The sequence below is a fragment of the Canis aureus genome, chromosome 15, assembly GCF_053574225.1.
Source record: "Canis aureus isolate CA01 chromosome 15, VMU_Caureus_v.1.0, whole genome shotgun sequence".
NCBI classification, from domain to species: domain Eukaryota; kingdom Metazoa; phylum Chordata; class Mammalia; order Carnivora; family Canidae; genus Canis; species Canis aureus.
This window is the reverse complement of record NC_135625.1, coordinates 55,333,059-55,357,160: the sequence shown is the minus strand read 5'-3', so window position 1 is coordinate 55,357,160 and position 24,102 is coordinate 55,333,059. Positions and strand designations below refer to the sequence as shown.

At 47.1% G+C, this 24,102-nt stretch overlaps 1 protein-coding gene across 2 annotated transcripts in view; it reads left to right on the top strand.

Annotated features, from left to right (window-relative positions):
• LOC144284047 (solute carrier family 23 member 2-like) overlaps positions 1 to 22,227 on the top strand; it is a 38,884-nt gene extending 16,657 nt beyond the window's left edge. For both annotated transcript variants that reach the window (XM_077848425.1, XM_077848426.1), the window contains exons 4-11: positions 4,941 to 5,100; positions 11,109 to 11,290; positions 13,119 to 13,236; positions 14,268 to 14,424; positions 15,150 to 15,403; positions 20,683 to 20,847; positions 21,237 to 21,345; positions 21,442 to 22,227. In XM_077848425.1, coding sequence (XP_077704551.1) covers positions 4,941 to 5,100; positions 11,109 to 11,290; positions 13,119 to 13,236; positions 14,268 to 14,424; positions 15,150 to 15,403; positions 20,683 to 20,847; positions 21,237 to 21,345; positions 21,442 to 21,578 — 1,282 coding nt within the window. In that variant the 3' untranslated portion in view covers positions 21,579 to 22,227. The remainder of the gene's footprint in view (positions 1 to 4,940; positions 5,101 to 11,108; positions 11,291 to 13,118; positions 13,237 to 14,267; positions 14,425 to 15,149; positions 15,404 to 20,682; positions 20,848 to 21,236; positions 21,346 to 21,441) is intronic.
• Positions 22,228 to 24,102: the final 1,875 nt, after the last annotated feature.

Below are 24,102 nucleotides of genomic sequence, written 5' to 3'. Positions count from 1 at the left end.
CAACTGTGCCAATTTCCCTGCAGTATGCAGACCCCGTGTTTTGTCTTTTCTACAGGATAAACTCTGTCTTTGGCCAAGGTGAGGGAAGGACAGTCCCTTGACTGTTTCTAAAAAAGACATTAAGCCTGTTTCAGCTCCACATTTAGTCCTACTTCAAGAACCAATTCCTGATATGTTGTGAGTTTTTCAGTGTAATGCCATTTACCTATTGCTAGCATAGAATACTGATTCCCCAGGCTGGTCAGATCAGTTACCACTGTCCATCTCTGCTCTTTAGCTTTCAAAGTTTTGTTGCAATTGTCTCCTGCTAAGATCTTTTTATCTTGTGATTTATTCTTCTAAAATATATTTTAGTGTCATTTTAGTGGAGTTTCAAGAGGGAGCAAGTATATAATTTGGCATTTTTAACCAGAAGTCAATTTTTTTCTTACTTTGCACAAAAACTCAATACATATTAAAAATATCAAATCTTTGTATTTATTAATTGCCATAAACATTTTTAGTGTGTTTTTAGTTTTGAGCATTTTTGCAGTATCAAAGTTTTTATATTTCTATGGTAAAATTTGTTAAATTTTTTCCCTTGCTATTTCTTTTTTTTCCCCCTTGCTATTTCTTGATCTACTTTTAGACTTATAGAAATCCTTTCTATATCCAATAGATAAGATAAATGACCATCTTTTTAAAAAAATACTTGTATGGTGTTGTTTAGATTTTTAAATTTAACTCTTGAATTAATTTTGGGATTTATTTAGTGTATTGTATGAAGTGAGGCCTCAAATTTATTTTTTTCTCCCTGAAAGCCAATTATCTCAATATCATTTATTGAATAAATAGGAATCAAGACTTTATTCATCATATATTAAGTTCATATATATTATTTACTCATGGGAGACAGAGAGAGAGGCAGAGACATAGGCAGAGGGAGAAGCAGGCTCCCTGCGGGGATCCTGATTCGGGACTTGATCCTAGGACCCTAGGATCACAGCCTGTGCCAAAGGCAGATGCTCAACCACTGAACAACCCAGGTGCCCCTGTAAATGCTGAAGTTAATACATAGTATGTTGGAACATGTGGGATGTTGTCAGAGAAACTCTTTCAAATCAAATGTAGCAAAAACAAAAATTACCAGGGAGGAGACATCTGAAATAGATTCAACAGCAATACAAGAGCAGTAAGCTTCAAAGTGATCAGTAGATCCAATAGAAGCAAATCCATCCCAGTGGACACGTGTTGTGACATCACATGAAGAGTGCTATGTCTTAGACATTAACCTTTAAATGTTAATGCAAGCCCCTAAAGTAGAGAGAGAGTGTCTACCTTAAGAATTGGAATAGAAGAAATAATGAAGAGAAGTGGAGTGAAAGCTTTGGAGCTCTGTGCAGGTGGCTGTGTACTACCTGCAGGGCTGATTACATGCCATGGGGCAAGGGGTAACTAAGGCAAAGATGGAGCCTTGGACCAGCCCAAGCACATGGATTCCAACAACACAAAAGAAAACAAGGGATGTAGAAAACAAATCTTAGAGAACCCACCTGCAAGAGATGGGAATGCCAAACAACAGTTTTTGTGTTTTTTTTTTTTTTTTAAAGCCCAATATAACAGCTGTAAGAGAAAACACAAAAGAAAATGTTATAATGTACACCACCTGCTCAGGAAGTACCCACACTTTTCAGAGGGAATAATAAAGTAATGACCATTACTGCTATTTGGTGAGTGCCAAATATGCCCCAGGCATTGGGCTACACATTTATACACATTTAATCTTCATGGCTACTCTCTGGGGAAAGTGCTATTATTTTGTTATATCAAAGAGGACACCGAGGCTTGCAAAAGTTGGGTGACGTGCTTAGGTCACATAACTGATAGGAGGTAGAGCCAGATTTAAATTTGCCATGCTCTTAATCAGTGTCATAGGGCAGTGAGGAACCTGGATGATGAGGGAGGAGACCCTAGCCCTCCTCCTGGTTAACTCTATGACCTTGGGCCCAGATCCCCCATCTATAAAAATAACAGGGGAAGCTGGATATGTTTCAAGAAGCTCTTCTCTAAAATGTTGAGTTGGTTTCAAATCAACAGTCCATAATTTATAAGAGAGACATTTAAGTCAGAAGGCACATGTAGAACAGTAGTGAATCATACTCATGCGCAGATTTAAAAAATCCAGGCTTGCCATCATGGTAGCAGATAAATTAATCATGAAATTTAAAAGAATGCTGAAATATACATCAAGGTCACCATAGAAAGTAAGACATACATAGAACAACGAAAGCCTAGAATAGTACTGAGTGCACATACCCTATACACATACTGAGAATGTTCATAAAGGAAGAATTAGTAGAAATGGAAGGAGTGTATGTAGATCAGTCTCAATCCCTCTCTCTCTCTCTCTCTCTCTCTCTCTCTCTCATCTGTCTACCAAAAGGATACTAATAAGTAGTTATACCTGGGGCCTTTGGGTGGCTTGGTTGATGAAGCGTGGGACTCTCCGTTTTGGCTTGGGTCGTGGTCTCAGGGTAGTGGGATCCAGGCCTGCAATACTCTGCGCTCAGCTTGGAGTCTGCTGGAGATCTCTCACACCCCCTCCCCTTCTGTTCCTCTTCCTGCTCATGCTCATACACTCTTTCTTTAAAATAATAAAATCTCGAAGAAAAAAAAAAGAAGCTATACCTAACAAAATGGGGGTGGGGTGGGACAGGAAGGAATAGAAAATGGGATTTGAAGGTGTAAGTATAAAATAATAAGGGAATAATTTATAGATACGTTGTGTGAACCTGAAGGTAGAACATGATCATACCCTGAAGCAAATAAATGAAAAAGAAAATTCATCTTGCTCTCGAACCTAAAAGATATGTTGCAATTACAAACAAAGGCAGAAATTCCATGTATCATATTATCCCAATGACATGTCATCATCTCGAAAGACAATAACACGAGCAGAATTAGAAAGGAACGCAGCTATTTAAAATTTTGAAATATTCTCTTAAATAATTTCTCACTTAAGGGATGAATTCCTGCATGCAGCAGCAGAAGGCATTTTTTTTTAATAAAAAGGAAGCTCACTACCGTAAGAATTGTTACAAATATATTTTGACAGTATCCAAATTCCATGTAATGAGTAGACGGTTTGTAGATAAGGAGAAAACAGACATTAAATCACACGAATGAGTGCACATCTCTCATAGCTTAATGAAATGCAAATTAACATTTGTTAGGACTTCATTACATGCCTATTAAACTTAAGAAAACCAAATGATAAACACAATGTTGGCAGGTTTTTGTGTGGTTCCCGGCTCAGCACTGGAGGGATGAGAATGAAAAATAATGAATGCCAGCCCTGCCCTTCTGGAACCCAGTAAAATGGACATGGCTGACATGGTGGACTTTGTAGGCACCACCAGAAGGTGTTTAAAGTGATCCTTGAGAGTAAGTTACTGGCAGCGGTTAGTTTGTTAGTACGAGGGCTGAGACATATGTCGCTAGAAGATAAGTGGGAGTTTTGTCTCACTCATCATGGAGTCCTCAATACCATGGCAGCCAGTGCCTACCACATGGCAGATCCTTAATAAATATTTGGTGAATGAGTGAAATGTGCATATGGAATTGTAGCAAAAAATTAAGACACAAGTTCTGTATTAGGTAACTCTGGTTGTACCCATACACAAAGGTTTATATGTTACTTTTTAAAGCTCAAGGGGGTTTTGTAAAGATGTAAGTAGAGCATGTCTCCCTTCTGTGTTTCAAGATATTTAGATTTCATAGTTTTTAAATTAAAAAAGTATTCACGCATACCCCTACCACCACCTGTGTATTCCCACCTTGCGTGGGCAATGGATTCTGTTCTACTTTGAAGCCTTATGGGTCTAGATTTATGGTCTAGATCAGTTGTTCTCAACCGTGGCTGCACAGTAGAATCACCTGGAGCTCTAAGTGCACCCCATACCTGGGCGCACTCTTAGAGAAGCCCACTGATTTGTCTGAAGGTGATGCCCAGGCATCATCCATTCTCATGTCCAGCCAGGGTGCAAAGGCCAATTAGGCAGCAAACTCTTGCATCAACTTCATATTTTCATTATATAGAATGTACTCAGTCTCCCGAGAATAATCCTTTAAGCAATTTTTATGAAATTCTGAGTACAAAAATACCCTTCTAGAATTGTTAGGAAAATGCATTGGAACTAGGTGGATCATGGTGACAAGTGTAATCAGGATGCTGAGGTACCTCTGGGCCACCCTTCCCCAAATGTTAGTGTCATAGGTGGGTAGACAAGGCCAAGCCTTGATAGCCTGTGATCTGATAAGAGAGGGTCATTGGAGGTTGACTTATCAGGCTGCATTTACCTCAAAGGGAAGAGAGTTCTCAAAGTTCTCACAGATGCCAGAGTGAGAAGCCAGGCAGGAGTAAGAAGGATCTGGATGGAAGGCACTTGGCCTGATAATTGACCTAAAAACTGTTCTCTCCATGTGATAAAAAGGAGGCTTGAAGGTACAGGTCTGGGGGTGCTGATCATTTTTGAAGACCCAAAGGAATCTGGCAGCCCAGATTTTAGACTGTGCATCTCTTGGGGGGAGACCTCCACACAGGAACTGTGCTTTTATCCTGGGCTCTGGGGAAGATTCTCTGGGACCAGGGTAGATGATGCTTGCTGAGCTCTGTGCTGTCTCCAAGTCATTTCCCAGGGCTTCCCAGGTTTATATCTCCTAGACTGGCGGTAGCCCTGCTTGTCTCCCCCCAACCACCCCTCCTACCTGTCCAAAGTCTAGCAGGGCTCCTGCGTCTGATGGGAGCATGGCAGGAACTCCCTGTAGGGTGAGACCAGCTGGGTCATGTATTGCCTCTAAATCAAGCTAGGGCTTGGAATGAAAGAAACTCCCCTGGGCCCAGTTTCAGACCCCTGCTAATGAATCTCCTGGGTAACTGCATCCTCTTCTCCCTCCTCCAGGCTGCCCATTCTCCAGGGAGGGACATTTGCTTTTGTGGCACCCTCCCTGTCCATGTTGTCCCTTCCTGCTTGGAAGTGCCCTGAATGGACATTCAATGCCAGTCTGGTGAACACCAGCTCTCCCGAGTTCACTGAAGAATGGCAGAAGAGGATTCGAGAGGTGAGGGGGCCCAAGGGGTGGAGGGGGTAGTGTACACTACTACTACTATGACTACTATTACTACAACTACTACTACTACCACTACTACTTTACATATGTTTGATAATCCTGTCCCTACTCTATTTTTTTCTCCCCTCCTTCCAAAGTCTGCAATTGTAGCTTTGTAAATGAATTTTTTCACTTAAGTTCAACACGTATAGAAAATAACTCTCAAAGCTGAACTTGCTCATGTTACCAGCACCTGGATCAAGAAACAGAACATTAGCAACACCCCAGAAGCCTTGTCATGCCTCCTCCCAGTCCCCTCTCCTCTGAGGATAACCGCTGACCTGATTCCTAACACCATAGATGCGCTTCGCCTGGTTTTGAACTTTATATAGAGAACCACACAGCACGTACTAGTTTGTATCTGCCTTCTTCATTCAACATGATTTTTCTAAGTCTTCCACATTGTCATATGTAGGGGTAGATACTTCATTCTCTTTTCACTGCATAGTGTTCCATTATATAATTACACGGTAATTTACTTCTCTGCTTACTTATTCTGCTGTTACCCAAACTCTGTTTAAGAGTAACTTCAGTTATGGGCTGTTATAGATAGTGTTGCTAGGGATGTTTGTGTACTTGGTTTTAGGCAAACATATATATATATTTTTTTTCATTGAAAATACATGTAGGAGTGGGACTACTGAGTCACAGGGCATGTGTACCAGTCAGGGATCTCCAAAGAAATAGAAGCAATGGGATATATAGAGACACAGACAAGAGGGGGTGTATTGTAGGAATTGGCTCATGTGGCATTGGAAGCCAAGAAGTTCTTGAGCTGTTTGCTAAATACTGGTGGGAAGTCTGGGTTGCCAGTCTTTTTTATAGTAGTCTGGGCCCGGACTTCAGATTAGGCAAAGCTCAAACCAGAAACACTGTCCATTCTAGTTTTTAAAAATATTAAATCCTTGCAGACTCTGGGAAATGTCCAGCATAGGTGGCCTGCCACCCTTGTGATGGGCCGTATACCCTTGTATCTCCCACCAAAAGCATATGTGCGCATCGCGCAATCTGGACCGTCCAGGGCAAAAAAGTGACCAGATGAGGATGGGGATTATGTTGTCTGTGAGCCTGCATGCGCCTGGTATCAACTCATGGACCCTAGTGACTACATTCAGGTCATACTTCCTCCCTCTCTTTAAGACTTAGGGGCATCGCCACAAATCACAACTATTTGAGATTTAACTAAAAACTCCTGTCCCACAGAAGAAAAATTTCATTAGAGCCCTATTATCCTCTTCCTAGACCAAACTGCTGATCATTGGCCACCGCCCAAGGACCCGTGGAATTATACGGGGGTAACCCCGGGCATTTATGTGTGCATAGTCAGCCATCTCACGCATGACTCGGCCCATTGGCTGGATTTAGATCTGCTTTACTTCTTCCATCAAGGTTTCTCTGGGGAAGCATCATATGCTCTTCCAGCATCAACCTCCCTCAGTTGCGCAAGCAGCACCTTTAGCCAAGCTCCAACTACTGCTTTCTGAATCCAGGGACTCACATGGTGAAACTCAAATCTTTGTTGCCAGCGTTAGGTCATCTTGTGAGGTAGTGTCTGGCCCAGGGGAGGTGGGGACTGTCATTTGCCCATGAATCCTATGAACCCCTCCTGTGTCCCTTCTTTTTCTCTGCCTGACTACAATTCTTTCCTTTAATCAGCAGATTTTGTTGATCTGTCCTTCTTTACTTGAATGTCTTTCTGGTCTCACGCAAGAACATGATTGGGGTCTCTGATCCTGGAGTTACTGGGTGCTACTCACTAGTGGTCTAATTCAGTGCAGACTAGTTAGTGATGGTCTGTCAAGGGGAAAGGGGTGGAGTAGCTGCTCCGGAGCACAGCCTCAGCAGAGCCGGAGCACTGGCTTCCACCAGGGTGGGTCCTCATTCAGCACAGACTCTACCACCTTCGCTTCCCATAAATCAGGTAGCGGGGCTGTGAAGGCCATGACCTGTGAGTTTCAGCCCAACCCTCTGCTGTTCTTCCTTTTCTAAAGCAGCCTTTTTACACATACCTATGCTGGGACAGGCCAAAAGTGCGTGTACTTCTGAAATCTGATCCATCTGCTTCCTTTTTGTCTCAGAGTGGACCCCGTGTTAACCAGGCTCTTTAATCATTAAAGAACAATACCATATAGCTCTAGACTAAGACATTCCTAAGAATGTCACTTGTCAAGCTGGCGGGCCCTGGATTTTTGCCAGGTAGAGTGGCCGATCTCGGGATGCTGTGTGTTGTACCACCTTCTCCAAATGAGGCTGTACTTCTTCAGGGAAGCCTAGTTTCACGATACCATCAACAGAATGAATCACAGAACACATGTGGCTTGTGGGTGTTTGTTTATTTGTTTGTTTCTGCTGTCCCCCAGGGAGCCTATATTTGGCTTCATTAAATCCAAATTTTCTCAGACATCAGAAAAGACAAATATCCACCATTTGCTTCGACGTGGATGGAACTGGAGGGTATTATGCTGAGTGAAGTAAGTCAATCGGAGAAGGACAATCATCATATGGTTTCACTCATGTGGAATATAAGAAATAGTGAACAGGATTATAAGGGAAGGGAGGGGAACTGGGTGGGGAAAAATTAGAGAGGGAGACCAACCATGAGAGACTTGTAACTCTGGGAAACATACAAAGGGTTGCAGAAGGGGAGGTGGGTGGGGGGATGGCATAACTGGGTGACAGGCACTAAGGAGGGCACTTGATGGGATGAGCACTGGGTACTCAACATATATGTTGGCAAATTGAATTTAAATTAAAAAATGTAAAAATAAAAAAAAATCCAAATTAAAATCAAGCAAAACACAAGAAGTGGGGTTTCTTTACCTGGCTCTGCTAGATGCCAGGGCAGGATTTCCCTTCCACGCAGACCTGCTGAGCACTGGAATTTCTTCTGCAAGAATCTCTTGCTTTCCTACTATCCAAGAAGAAAGATCTGATAAGTTAGTTTGTCTCTTCTCCTACCAAAGCATTTTGGCTCAAATCTTTCCTGTGTCCTAATGAAGCACCTGCCTCCAGCAATACCATGGCACAACTCACCAACCTTCACCATGTTCAGAACCAGTTACCTTGTGTTTTGAGGACACTGGGCGAGAGTTCGGAAAATAATTTCCCTAGGGCTTGAACAAGTATTAATAGTGAGGGAGGTGTTTAGGGATATGGGTCATGCTGTACCTGCATTAAACATGGGATCCCAAATGTCAGAGACACCGTATTTTCTTTGATATCTTTATTGTTTATTTTTGTGTTTATGATATATGGAGTCCTTTTAAAGCAGGAGTATGAAAACTACGGATCAAATCCAGCCTGAGGTCTGTTTTTTTTTTTTTTGTTTGTTTGTTTGTTTTTTAACTGCTCACAAACTAAGAATGTTTGTTTCAAAGGCTGTTCTTAAAAAGAATATGCGATAGAAACCACACATAGCTCACAAAACCTAAAGTAGTTACCATCTAGCTTTTTACAGAAAAAGTTTGCCAACTCCTGCTCTGAGACCCAGGGCCCAGGGTAGGGATTCCTTTGTCCCTAAGACAATAGTCTCCACTATTTTTCCCCACATAGCCTCCAAGAGTCCAACACAGTGAGCCAAATCCAGAGCCTTATCTATGATAGTTGAGCTCCACCTGCTGGCCCAATGTTCTTCACCAGTGCTGTAAGCCAGAGAAAGTTCTTTCAAATTGCAACTTCATTTCATTAATTAGATTGATTGGTTGATTTCTCCAAGCCAGCCTATGGGAATTTAAGGTAGATACCCCGTGTTTATCTGAGTTATATTTGTCCACATACATGTCAGGGATTGAAATCACTGGTGGCCAGCACACCAACTGTATGTCCCTATACTAGCCACCAGTGAAAGTGACACAAATATAGGACCAATAGGAAGGTTTTTACTTGCTAGGCTATAAGTAATGGAGAAGTGAAAGTGAACGGTGGTTCTATTTTAAGGACATGGTGGTAGCAGAAAAAATAAAAAACCAGGAAGGGAAGGCAAGTTCAGTTTTCAACACCTTGGACCAATTATGTCCTTAGATATAAGTGAAATGATATAAAGGATCATATAAAGCAATGATATAAAGGATGAGAAGGATGGATTAAGATTATTTTATTACTACAAGGTACTCACCCTACTCATGAACTGGCACAGTGTTCTTTGAAAGTGGACTTGGTATGTTGTAAACTCTAGGGCAACTCAAAAAAGTGAAAGAAAAGAAAGAAGAAAGAAAGAATAAGAAAGAAAGAAAGAAAGAAAGAAAGAAAGAAAGAAAGAAAGAAAGAAAGACAAACATGTCAAGAATGGAAAACAATGGAACCAGATGAAACGGTCAATTAAAACCACAAAAAGAGAGACACCTGGGTGGCTCAGGACGTGATCCCGGGGTCCTGGGATTAAGTCCCACGTCGGACTCCCTGCATGGAGTCTGCTTCTCCCTCTGCCTATGTCTCTGCCTCTCTCTCTCTCTGTCTCTCATGAATAAATAAAATAAAACCACAACGAGAGTGGAAGACAAAAATAGGGACAAAGAACAAGGTCAACAAATAGAAAACAGTAATAGGCATAGTTGGTATCAACCCAATTATCACTAAGTGGTATCAATAATCACTTTGAGGGCAGCCCCAGTGGCGCAGCGGTTTGGCGCCGCCTACAGCCTGAGGTGTGATCCTGGAGACCTAGGATCGAGTCCCACGTCGGTCTCTGTGCATGGAGCCTGCTTCTCCCTCTGCCTGTGTCTCTGCCTCTCTCTCTCTCTCTCTCTCTCTCTTTCTCTCTGTGTCTCTATGAATAAATAAATAAAATCCTTAAAAAAATAATCACTTTGAATGTCAGTGGATTAAATGTACCAATTAAATGACAGAGAATGCAGTCTAACTATATGTCATCTATAAGAAACCTTCCTTAAATATATAGACATGTAGAGATCGAAAGTAAATGGATGGCAAAAAAATATATCATGCTAACACTAATCAAAGCAAAGTAGAAGTTGCCCTATTACTTTCAGAAAGACCAGATCTTATTTATTTATTTTTAAGATTTTATTTATTTTTTCACGAGAGACACAGAGAGAGGCAGAGACACAGGCAGAGGGGGAAGCAGGCTCCCTGCAGGAAGCCCGATGGGGGACTGGATCCCGGGACTCCAGGATCATGCCCTGAGCCGAAGGCAGGCACTCAACCACTGAGCCACCCAGGCATCCCAAGAACAGACTTTAAAACAAGGAAAGTTAGGAAGGATAAAGCGGAATGTATAACATCCAAACCAAAAGAGGAAAAGTTAGACGTTAAGCAAATTGCATCGGTCCAGTGGATCAGGGGTTGGCAAACTATAGTCCATGGACCAGATCTGGCCTGCTGCTCGTTTTGATCTAGCTCACAGGGTAAGAATGATTTTCCATTTTAAATGGTTGAAAAAGAAGAGTACTACTCACGATGTGTCAGAATTATGTGAAATTCTAATTTCAGTATCTACACATGAAATTTCGGTGGAGCACAGCTAGGCTCATTTGTTCACATCTCGTCTGGAAAAGTTTCGACAGAGCCCATATGGCCCATCAAGCCTGAAATAGTCACTCTCCGGTCCTTTACAGAAAAAAAAAAATGCCAACCCTTGCAAGAGAAAGTGGGAGCACGCCAATATGAAGTAGCAAGAGATTTAACCCGCTTCGGAGTGATGGTAGTCGTCCTCATCCTCTCCATGACCAATACTCACTTCTGGAGGCAATTTCCTGAAACCCTTCAAATGAAGTGCAAATGTCCACCAGGGAATTGGAAATCCAGAGCTGGGGAGAGGACCCAGAGCAGGCGTCTCCTTGCCTCGGTTCCCCTGGAGTTTAGCTTTGACTGCACTGGGGAATTGTGGGTCGGGCAGGCGGAGAGGCGGCCGCCTCAGCTAGGTCTGCCGTGCTGGCCGGCTGGGCTGAGGCCCACGGTCTCTGCCGGCCTCGAGGCGCCTGAGCTGTCCCTTCTGTCCCCAGCTGCAGGGCGCCATCATGGTCGCTTCCTGTGTCCAGATGCTGGTGGGATTCTCTGGCCTCATTGGGTTTCTCATGCGCTTCATCGGCCCCCTGACCATCACTCCGACCATCACCTTGGTGGCCCTGCCTCTCTTTGATTCTGCGGGCGACAGTGCTGGGGTCCACTGGGGGGTCGCTGCCACGTAAGTACTTTCTGAGGACGGAGTAGCATCTCGGTTCCTTCTGGAGGGAGATTACTCAGCAAGAAGAGCGTGCTCAGGGTTCTAGCTAACTGTGTGGTTTACAGATGCTTTCATGAGCATTGTGATGCCTTGACAAGCAATGGAAGGGCTCCCATTCATTATCACCCCTACCGAGCACATTATGAGTCCTCAAAGCCCAGGAGTTAACCACAGGCAGAGCGTGAGAAAACTTAGCGCAGAGCTCACCGAGTATTGCTACCGCTGGCCGTCCGCCTGCTAGGTTTCCGTGGAGCTAATGGTTGTTACCTCCGGCACCCGGGAAGGGATGCAAAGCCATGGCCCCAGCTCTCAGTGATCTCACAGTGTAGGACGGGGCTGAGCCTCGGTCCCAGGAGCTATGACACCAGGAGACGGTGATGAGAATCAGAGGATGCTCAAGTGTATGTTTGGGGCAGGGGGCTGATTACAGCCAACTGGGAGGCTCTGGAATTCTTTATGGGAAAAAGAGGCCTTGGGCATTTCCACAGAGCTTTGAAGGGACTTGGGGATGGCCCTGGGCACGCTCATCCGTGCTGCTGCGAGGGGCTGACCACAGGGACGTGCAGAATGACCTGGGACGGAAGACAGTCTCCGACTCTGGCTTCACCGACTCCACCTGCAGGACCATTGCCATGTTGCCCACTTTTATTTTATTTTATTTTTAAAGATTTTATTTATTTATTCATGAGACACACACACACACACACACACACACACACACACACAGAGGCAGAGACACAGGCAGAGGGAGAAGCAGGCTCCACGCAAGGAGCCTGATGTGGGACTCGATCCTGGGTCTTCAGGATCACACCCTGGGCTGCAGGCAGTGCTAAACCGGTGCGCCATGGGGCAGCTTCTCTTCCATCCTGGCCAACCTCTTGGATGGTGGTCCCTCCCAAAAGGGACTGTCTGAGGCGGCCGTTAGACGGGAGACCTGCCCTTTGACCGACCCTGATGCCCGTGGAGGTTCTCTTCCCTTTAGTGTACTAAATTTACACTTACAAATCTAGTCAGCTCTGATTGCATCTCCACCATTGAGATGGCATCTCTTTTCGGGGTACCTTCCTCTTACCTTTTAAAAAATGAACGTATTCAGTTTTTGTATATTGGATAGTTTTTTCCCTAAAAACTGTTATTGGATTAAGAACATTAAATATTTATGGAACTAGTAATACTGCATTTAAAATCTAAGAGAATTACTTTAGTAAGAGTTACCTTCATTCTAGAAAGGTTTTTGTTTTGGCCTCAGAGCATTTTTGATGAGTATGGGTCTAATATATTGTTGTTTTTTGTTTTTTTGTTTTTTTTTTTTTAATGAAATAAAGTGTTTTAATTTCAGTGGTGGGAGATGTCCTGACCACAACAGCCGAGCGCAGGGCATTTAAGTTTCCTTAAGATGTTTAAGTCATCTTGAAACATATATGGAGAAAAGTTCTTTAAACGGAGACAAAAATCACATAGTTGAGCAAAACACCTGTGTGCTTTTGCATCTATTTAGAAGTCTATTTCTTACCAATAAACAATGCATTTTGAAAATTAAAAAATAAAAAATCATCCCCCAACCCCACCCCAGGGAATGATGGCCCCCTTCCCCGTATTTCTCTCCAGCCCCCAGCAGCTCTGAAAGGGAACAGCCCACCTTTTCAGGGATGGGGCCTGCCTCATGGGAACTCTGCTGGTGCGGCCCCTGCAGCCTGCCCCCCGAGATGTGTGGGGGCTCGGCTTCCTGGACACTTGCTCAGGACAAGCGCCAGCTTGCCAGGCAGGGTGTGGCTTGTTTCTGTTTCAGGACCATCTTCCTCATCGTGCTGTTTTCTCAGTACCTAAAAAACGTCGGCATACCTGTGCCCATTTATGGAGGGAAGAAGTGTCATACATCTAAATTCCACCTGTTTCAGGTCTTCCCGGTAAGAAGCACTCCCTGCCCTCTTCCATTCTTAGTGGACTCGCCTGGAGGGTAAGGGGCAGCCTCTGGCACTCCCAGAAGGTTCTCCAGAGCCAATGCTTCCCCGTGGGCAGGGGCCTCTCCTCCCTGGCCTCCATTCATGCGCTGTAGAAGGAGGCTGGGAGGAGGCCTCGTGGGAAGGCTCCCTGGCTGCTGGTGGCATGCCATCCCCCTCATTCCACAGATCTTCTCTCCCCGGAGCAGGTCGCTGCCCTAGGTCGCTGCTCTGGGCACCAGTGTGGGACAGCCTTGTCACACAATTGGGGCTGTCCCCATAGCAAGGCTCACAGCTAGTTATACAAAGCTAAGGACCAAGTTGCGCAGATCTGGATCTCGGGGGCTCGTGGGCAATCCAGATCCCTCACGATGAGGCTGGTACTTCACTTTCAGACGCTCCTCTGCTGGATTTGCATCACGGTGTTAAGTCCGTGTGGCTACCAGTCACACAATGTGTTTTCAGGTGGGATTTAACTGTGGACTACATTTCACGTTGTAAAAAGATACTTCCACATTTCACTGACCTCTCCCCGCGCTGCGGGCCGGTGGCTCAACCATTCTGGGTGCATAAGCATCACTTGGGGACATTGAGAAAAATATACCTTTCTGGGGCTCTGCTGCCAGAGGTTAAATATCAGAGCAGTGATTGTGATTCCACTGTACAGACGAGGAAACTGAGGCTGGGGGAGTTTGACCCAAAGTCACATGACCAGCACGGTGGAAAGGGAGACAGACAGTAGTCCTTCTGACCCAGGCTGTGCCTATTGTGCTAGACCTTTCTGCCTCTATTTAACACAAGGTTTTTCCATAGTTTATTGTCTGCATTTCTTCAATGTGCTAATTGGGCCACCGATTGTTGTCCTTGGAAGGGCCAGTGGCCCAGCATTTCCTCATTTCTGGGAGCTTCCCTGACCTCCTTCTCTGGCCCAGCACCTCTGGGAAGTGTTGGCAGGAGCTGGGGCTCTAGGCCGGGTAGTGAAGGGGTTCCCTCTGCAGGTGCTGCTGGCGCTCTGCCTCTCGTGGCTTCTCTGCTTCGTGCTCACAATCACCAACGCCCTTCCCACTGCCCCCACGGCCTATGGGCATCTGAGCCGCACGGACACCAAAGGCAATGTCCTGAGCCAGGCTCCCTGGTTTCGCTTCCCTTACCCAGGTAATGAGAAGACAGGGCCCTTTTTGGCCTGGGACATGTATTCCCCAGGACTGTCTGTGGGGTCCAGGGCACTGAATGAACAGGGCCAGGGGATGGATCTCCTCCCAAAGACCTGACAAGGAGAAACAGGCCCTAGGGGGTCCACATGCGCCCCCCCCCACCCCGGGAGAAGGAGGAGACCCTTGGGTTGTCCTAAGAATCCTCTGGGGGCGTTGACCCGCAGGCTCCCAGTCCTGGACCTTCCTCTCATCCCTCTCATCCCCGATGGCCTGAGAATGGGCAGATGAGAGAGGTCTCAGCCTCCTAGCCAGACCCCCAGACCCAAGGGTCTCCTGGGGACCCTTCCTGGGTTAGCTGATTCTACCCAGGGGAGCTTCGGGCTGAATTAGAACACCTCTGGGCAGATGAGATCAAGGCCATTCCTTGGCTCTTGGCTCACTGCTGTTTGCCCTACCCAGCGCTTCTCACCTCGGGTGGATTAATAACCAGGGTCCAGGCAGGGCTGGCCCAGCCCCCAGCCCGGGAGCTCGTGCCGCCCTGGGTAAGAATCTCTGCTTCCACGGGGCGTCTGTCCTTGCGAACGGTGCCCCCACACGCTTGTGTGTTTGGGAGACACAGTGCCTGGTCTTTAAAGCCTTCCCAGGACCCCTCCGGCAAAGGAATTATTTGGGGTTCAGCAACCCAGTGGCTTCCGGATGAACATTCCCTCTGCACTGCTCTTTCAGGACAGTGGGGTGTCCCCACCATCAGCCTGGCTGGGGTCTTTGGGATCATCGCAGGGGTGATTTCCTCCATGGTGGAGTCAGTAGGCGACTACTACGCCTGTGCCCGGCTGGTGGGGGCCCCCCCGCCTCCAAGGCATGCTGTCAACCGTGGCATTGGCATCGAGGGCCTTGGCTGTCTGCTGGCAGGGGCCTGGGGGACCGGGAATGGCACCACCTCCTACAGCGAGAACATCGGGGCACTGGGCATCACCAGGGTAAGGCCGCGGACACCGACCTCGGGCCGGGCACCCGCATCTGTCACCAAACCCTTGGCCCCTTACTATTGCTGCAACAGACCAACACGCACTACTGGCCTCACACGGCTCAGATGTGTTGTTCCCTTGATCTGGACCCGGGTCTCGGGAGCTAAAATAAACATATTGCCTGGGCTGTGTTTCCCTTTAGCTCGGATCGGGGCCTTTGTTTCTTGTTCCTTATGAGGATTATAAACAAACCCCAAGACCTTATTTTGATGTGATAAGTTCTTACCATGTGTCTTGTCATGGAGACGTTTAAATAAATCAGCTCCTAGGCTGGAAAGGGAAATAAGCAAGGGTGGACTCTGCTACTTTGCCGCAGTATTAATGGACTTCAGTTGTTGACACTAGAGTATTTTTTTTATTAAGATTTATTTATTTATTTATGAGAGAGAGAGAGAGAGAGAGAGAGAGAGAGGGGCAGAGACACAGGAGGAGGGAGAAGCAGGCTCCATGCAGGGAGCCCGACATGGGACTCGATCCCGGGACTCCAGGATCGCGCCCTGGGCCAAAGGCAGGCGCTAAATCACTGAGCCACCCAGGGATCCCCTAGAGTATCTTTTTAAAAATACTTTATTTTTTATTTTTTAAAAGATTTTATTTATTTATTCATGATAGATATATATATATAGAGAGAGAGGCAAAGACACAGGCAGAAGGAGAAGCAGGCTCCATGCAGGGAGCACTCCAGGGTCACACCCCAGGCCAAAGGCAGGTGTTAAACCACTGAGGCCCCCAGGGATCCCCTAAAAATACCTTAAAAAGTACTTCTGGGCACTTGGGGGCTCAGTCGGTGAAGCGTCTGCCTTGGGCTCAGGTCATGATCTCAGGGTCCTGGGATCGAGCCCCGCATAGGGTTCCCTGCCCAGCGGGGCGTCTGCTTCTCCCTCTCCCTTTGCCTCTCCCCATGCTCATGCTCTCTCTCTCTCTCTCTCCTCCCCCCCCCCATAAATAAATAAATTAGGACACCCGGGTGGCTCAGCAGTTTGACACCCACCTTCAGCCCAGGGTGTGATCCTGGAGACCTGGGATCGAGTCCCACGTTGGGCTCCCTGCGTGGAGCCTACTTCTCTCTCTGCCTCTCTCTCTCTATCTCTCATTAATAAATAAATAAAATCTTAAAAAATAAATAAAATCTTTTAAAAATCTTAAAAAATACTTTTAATTGTGGTTAAAGACACACAACATAAAAACTGAAACCTAATACCAATTAAGCAATTCCTTACTCCCCTCCCTCCCCAGCACTTGCCAGTCAGCATCCTAGTGTCTGTTCCCTCTCATTTGACTACACTGGGTACTTCACACAAGTGCAGTCATACAGTATTTGTCTTTTTGCAACTGGTTTATCCCACTTAGCACAATGTCCAGGACCATCCCCAGACAGTCCAATAATATTCCATTCCATATATTTGTTGTATATAAACAAAATACCACATTTTTTTTTATGCCTTGTCTTTGGATTTTATCCCAGCTCCTCTCTGTGGCCCCTGAAGCCCTTTATGATGGGGCCCTTGGCTTGCTCTTCATCTACCTTCCATGTGTCTTTCCATCTGCCTACACTCCAGACACACGGATTTTCCTTCCCATCTCCTCCCGCACAGCTGTACCAAGGTATACTTGACACACAGCATTGTGTAGGCCTAAGCTGTACGGTGTGTTTATTTGATTCACTTCCATTTGGCAGTGTGATGATCACCATGAGCTAACACTCCCATCACGCCACATATTTACCATTTCTGGTTTTTTTGCGGCGAGAACATTTAAGATCTTACTCTGCTGGTTTCAAGTGTGTAATTCGACATGGTTAACTATAATCACAATATCGTACAGTAGATCCCCAGAACTTACTCATCTTCCAACTGAAGTTTGTACTCTTTGAGGAACATCTCCCGTTTTTTTTCACCCTGAGGACTCTGGTAACCACCACTCTAATTCTGTGAATTTAGCTTTTTAACTTTTTAAAAAAATCTATTTTATTTTATTTCTGTAAGAGAGAGCACACATGCGTGAGCAGGGCTGGGGAGAGCAGAAGGAGTGAGAGAATCTTTTTTTTTTTTAATTTATTTATGATAGTCACACAGAGAGAGAGGGGCAGAGACACAGGCAGAGAGAGAAGCAGGCTCCATGCACCAGGAGCCCGACATGGGATTCGATCCGGGGTTCTCCGGGATCGCGCCCTGGGCCAAAGGGCAGGCGCTAAACCGCTGCGCCACCCAGGGATCCCGGAGTGAGAGAATCTTAAGCAGACTCCATGCCCAGTGTGGAGCCTGATGTGGGACTCGATTTCAGGACCCTGAGATCATGACCTGAGCCAAAATCAAGAGTTGGACACTTAACCAACTGAGCCACCCAGGTGCCCTGATTTTAGCTTTTTTAGACTCCACACATGAAGGTACCATATGATATTTGTCTTTCTCTGACATACTTCACTTAGCATAATGTCTTCAAGTTCTATCCATGTTGTTGCAAATGGAAAGATTTCATTTTTTATGGCTGAGTAACATTCCATTGTTTGTGTGTGTGTGTGTGTGTGTGTGTGTGTGTGTATGTGTGTATCTCAGATTTCTTTATCCACTCATCCATCATTTAGGTTGTTTCCATGTCTTGGCTATTGTAAATAATGCTGCAATGAGCATGGGTTACAGATACCTTTCCAAGTTAGTGTTTTGGTTTCTTTGCATAAATACAAGAGCAACTGCTGGATCATATGGTAATTCTATTTTTAATTTTTTTAGAAAAAGCTATGCTGTTTTCCACGGTGGCTGTGCCAATTGACGTTCCTATCACCAGCACACAAAGATTCTCTTTTCTGCACATCTCTACTAACACTTGTTTTTTTTTTTTTATGATGACTGAATCTGACAGGATGTGATATCTCACTGTAGTTTTGATTTGCATTTTGCTGCTGCTGAATGATGTTGAATATCTTTTCATGTGTCTGTTGGACATCTGGATGTCTTCTTTGGAGAAATATCTATTCAGTTCCTCTGCCCATTTTTTGATCATTATTGTTGTTGTTGCTGTTATCTGAGTTGCATAAATTCTTTATACATTTTGGATATCAACCTCTTGTCAGAGTGATGGTTTGAAAATATTTTATCCTTTGTATCCTTTGTATTTTGTCAGTTGTCTCCCTTTACTCCATAGAAGCTTTCTAGTTTGATGTAGTCTCATTTGTTTACTTTGGCTTTTATTGTTTATACTTTTGGTGTCATATCCAAAAAAAACTGCGAAGACCAATGTCAAGGGTTTTCCCCCTATGTTTTCTTTCTTTCTTTCTTTTTTTTTTTTTTAAGAATTTTAAAATCTTTTTTAAATCACTCCAATGCGGGACTCGATCCCAGGACCCCAGGGTCATGCCCTGAGCCAAAGGCAGACACACTCAGCCACTGAGCCACCCCAGCATTCCCCCTCAACCACCATGTGTTCTTCTAGGACTTTCATGGTTTCAGGTCTTACATTTAAGTTTTTAATCCATATTGAGTTAAATTTTTGAGTGGTGAAAGGTAGAGGTTCAATTTCGTTCTTCTGTATGTGGTTCTCTGGGCTTCCCAACCCCATTTACTGAGGAGACTATTCTTTGCCCTGTCGAATATGCTTGGCTTCCCTGTCAAATGTTAATTGACATGGGTTCATTTTTGGGCTCTCAATTCTGTTCTATTGGTCTGTGTGTCTATTTTTATGACAGAACCATACCTTTTTAATTACCAGAGCTTTGTAGTATCATTTGAAATCAAGAAGTGTGATGGCTTCAGTTTTACTCTTCTTTCTCGGGATTGCTTTGGCTATTTGGGGTCTTTTGTATTTACACACAAATTTTAGGGTTTTTTTTTTCTATTTCTGTAGAAAATGCCATTGGAATTTTGTTAGGGACTGCACTGAATCTATGGGTGGCTTTAGGTAGTATGGACATTTCAACAACATTAAATCTTATCCATGAACACATGATATCTTTTATTTTCTTTTTCTTTTTCTTTTTACTTTTATTTATTCATGAGAGACACACAGAGAGAGGCAGAGACACAGGCAGAGGGAGAAGCAGGCTCCATGCAGGGAGCCCGATGTGGGACTCGATCCCGGGACTCCAGGATCATGCCCTGGACTGAAGGCAGATGCTCAACCCCTGAGCCACCCAGGCTTCCCACATGATATCTTTTCATTTGTTTGTGTCCTCTTCAATTTCTTTGAATGAATTTAAATTCATTCTTAAATTTTTCATTGTTTTTGATGATATTGTGAATGGATTGTTGATATTGTGAATGGATTGTTTTCTTTTTGTATTTTTTAGATATTTTGTTATTAGTTTATAGAAATGCAACTGAATTCAATGTGTTGATTTTTCTATTCTGTGACTTTACTGGTCCACTGATTGAGTCCAATAGCTTCTTGGGTGAGTCTTTAGGGTTTTCTATATAAGATCATGCCATCTCTGCTGTCATATATGGCCTTCACTGTGTTGAAGTATGCTCCTTCTATGCCTGATTTGTTGAGAGCTTTTATTATGAAAAGATGTTGTATTTTGTCTAATGCTTTTTCATCATCTATTGAGATGATTGTGTGGTTTTTAATCTTTCATTTTATCTATGTGATATACCACACTTATTTGTATATGTTGAAGCTTCCTTGTCCCAGGGATAAATCCCACCTGGTCACGGTGTATGATCTTTCTGATGTGCTGTTGAATTTGGTTTCCTAATATTTTACTTTTAACTTCTGTATTCATTAGGAACATTGGTCTGTAGTTTCATTTCTTATAATGTCCTTGTCTGGCTTTGGTATCAAGGTAATGCTGGCCTTGTAAAATGAGTTTGTGAAGTATTATTAATTCCATTTGGCAAATTTGGAGGCTGATATTTGGTGAGATTAAGTAACGTGCCCAAAGTCACACAGCTAGTTAGAGGCAGAGCTGGGGTCGGCCCTCAAATCCCTATTCTTAAGCATTGGGCCACTGCCTCCTAAGAAAGACTTCTTGCCACCCTGGAAGGGCTTCTTAGAGAAGGAACATTTGAGTCTGGAGTCTAAGTTAGGGATAGAGCTGTGAGTGAAGAGATGGGACCGAGGCCAGGACACAAGGTTACACCCTCATCCTTTCCCAAGCCCCATGTGGGAGCAGAGGGGGTGCATTTTGGGGTCACTTTTACTGCTCTTACAAGCCCCCTTGGAGTGTTGTTTGTGGAACAAGGCAGAGGCCTGGCTGGTGCTAAGCTCCTCATCCCTCATCCCCCTGAGCACTGCAGGTGGGGAGCAGGATGGTGATGGTCGCTGCTGGCTGCTTGCTGCTCCTGATGGGCGTATTTGGGAAGATCGGGGCTGCCTTTGCCACCATCCCCACCCCTGTGATCGGAGGCATGTTCCTGGTGATGTTTGGGGTCATCACTGCTGTGGGGATTTCCAACCTGCAGGTGAGGCGAGGCACCCTTAGGAGAACAGCCAGAGCCAGTGCATCTCTTGAAAGAAGCCCCCAGGGATTGAGATGGAGGGAATAGGGCTGGAGGAGGGGAGGAGGAGAAGGAATCCTTGGTCCCAGAAACCACAATGGCTTCCAAGCATCCTGACTTCTGAAAAACAGAAACTGCATCCGCTTGAGTTGGCTTGTCCAAACCATTGAGCTCCCAGGGGCAAGTGGGAATGCAGCCCTGGCATGCCCACTGAGTGTGGTGCTCTGAAGCCAGCCTCCCTCCCCATCTCTGGTGGCAGTGGGAGGGGAGGAGGCATTTGGAGGGGAGTTAGATTGCTATGTGGTAAAGATGCTGATGTCTCTGGGCTGCCCTGGGGGGCCTCTCTCCTGCAGTACGTGGACATGAACTCATCCAGGAACCTCTTTATCTTTGGCTTCTCCATCTACTGTGGGCTTGCCATTCCCAACTGGGTGAACAAGAACCCCGAGAGGCTCCATACAGGTGATTCTCTGTCTTCTAAACTGTGACCACCCCAGGGGCAGAGCCAGTGGGGGCCTTGGTCCCTGGGACTTCCTGTTGCATTTGTCTTCCTTCTAGGGATTCTCCAACTGGACCAGGTCATCCAGGTGCTGCTGACCACAGGCATGTTTGTTGGTGGATTTCTGGGCTTTTTCCTGGACAACACCATCCCTGGTAGGGCTCACCTGCTCTCTGTAAGCTTGCAGTTTGGGTAGATGGTCAGCATTTGGACCACCCACATTGCTCCTCTAACCCTTAGTACCATGTCGGGCTGACCACAGCATATCCTGAGCAGGCCCTGGGTCTGGGTGGGATGTACAGGCCCGGGTTAGCTTTCTAGGGCTGCAATAACAAAATATTACCAATGGGTTTAAACAATTAAAGGGTATTTTCTCATATTCTGGAGGCTAGAAGACTGGGATCAGGGTGTTGGCAGGGTTGGTTTCTCCAGAAGCCTCTCTCCTTGGCTTGCAGATGGCCGTCTTCTTGCTATGACCTCACGTGCCCTTTCTTCTGTGTGGGCACATCCCCGGGGTCTCTCTGTGTGTCCTAATCCTTTCATAGAAGGACAGCAGTCAGATTAGATTTGGGACCACCCTAAAGACCTCATCTTGGACAGAATCACCTCTTTCAAGGTCCTATCTCTAAATATATTCATGTTCTGAGGTGGGAGGGTTAGGGCTTCAAAATACAGTTCAGCTGTAACAGGGCCCGAAGGTGAGAAACACACCAGAAGCAAAAAGAAAAACAGCTAAGAGCCCAAAGTCTAGTTGGAGAGAACACGTTTTCCTTTTCCTTTTCCTTTTCCTTTTCCTTTCCCTTTCCCTTTCCCTTTCTTTCTCTGTCTCTTCCTTCCTTCCTTCTCTCTCTTTCTATAAAGACCTATCAAACACTTGCACACTTACTGTGTCCCAGGTGCTATGTCCTGAGAATGCAAAAAGCAGAAAGACATGCCTACCACCTTTCAGAAGCTCACAGGCTAATGGCGGTGGGGTGGGGTGGGGTGGGGGAGAACAATGAGAACAGAGGGTAACACGTGTCCCAAGGTCCAAGACTGAGTCTCTGGGTGCTGAGGATGTCCGGCGAGGCGTGCAGGGCTGCCGTCACGGATGGCTTTCTTTCTTTTTTCTTTTTTTTAGAGATTTTATTTATTCATGAGAGACACACACAGAGAGAGGGGAGGACAGAGACACAGGCAGAGGGAGAAGCAGGCTCCATGCAGGGAGCCTGACGCGGGACTCGATCCCGGGCCCCCAGGGTCACGCCCTGGGCTGAAGGTGGCGCTAAACCGCTGCGCCCCCCGGGCTGCCCACGGATGGCTTCCAATGCTCCCTTCTTGAACCTTCCACGGCCTCTCGAGAGGACCTTTAGGATAGCACCTCCTCGTGGCCCTCTATTTGCCACATTTGTTCTCTGGGCCAAGTGTCAAGTGCACCCGCATTCTAGAAACTAAGCGTGGAAAGACCGGCTGGTTGAAGGGGAGGAGGGAGGGTGTGCCCCGCGGCGCCGGGAGCTCGGGGCGTCCAGCGCCCCCAGATGTGGCCGCTGGGCGCGGGGCGGGCGGGGCCCTGGCAGGTGGGCGGGGGTGCCGAGAGGGCGCCAGTGCCCGCCCCGACCGGCCGCCTCCCCGCAGGGAGCCCGGAGGAGAGAGGCCTGCGGGCGTGGCACCAGGTCCAGGAGCCCCAGGAGACTGCGGCGACCCTGCAGGTGTACGGCCTCCCCTGCCTCCCCTGCGGCCCGGCCGCCCGCACCCGGCACCTCCCGTTCTGGCCGCGGCTGGAGGCTGGGGAAGCGCCGCCGGCGGGGAGCCAGCTGGCCGGCCTGTGCCCCGATTCCCGCGGAGACACCCCGAAGGCTGCCGGGGCCACCAAGCTGTGAGGAGCGCGGCGCCCTTGCCCCCCGGTCCCCCACGCGGCCGCCAGCTGGGTGCTGCGCGGGGACGGGCGGGGGCGCCTTCCGCGGCCGCCGGCGGGCTCCAGTCTCTCCAGCAAAACCCAGTCCCAGCATCGCAGCGCCAGGAGGCGGGAGCCGCTGTGGGCGCCCAAGCCCCGCAGAGCCCACGGCTGGGTGGTCCTGGGGCGCCGGGAGCAGGAGGAGGCCTGCGGGGCGGGGGCTTGGCCGCAGGAGCAGCTCCCCTCTGCCCCCTCCTGCCGGCTCGGCCCGGGGGTTTGGAGCACGCCCTCGTTGCCCCCGCACCCTCTCTGAGCTCCTGCTGCTCCAGCCCCGCATCCTGGCTCGGGCGCCCTAACGGACCTTCCTGCGTCGCCCCCTGCTGGACCCTTCCTGCGTCGACCCCTGCTGGACCCTTCCTGCGTCGCCCCCTGCTGGACCCTTCCTGCGTCGCCCCCTGCTGGACCCTTCCTGCGTCGCCCCCTGCTGGACCTTCCTGCGTCGCCCCCTGCTGGACCTTCCTGCATCGCCCCCTGCTGGACCCTTCCTGCGTCGCCCCCTGCTGGACCCTTCCTGCGTCGCCCCCTGCTGGACCTTCCTGCGTCGCCCCCTGCTGGACCCTTCCTGCCTCGCCCCCTGCTGGACCTTCCTGGATCGCCCCCTGCTGGACCTTCCTGCATCGCCCCCTGCTGGACCCTTCCTGCGTCGCCCCCTGCTGGACCTTCCTGCATCGCCCCCTGCTGGACCCTTCCTGCGTCGCCCCCTGCTGGACCTTCCTGCATCGCCCCCTGCTGGACCCTTCCTGCCTCGCCCCCTGCTGGACCTTCCTGGATCGCCCCCTGCTGGACC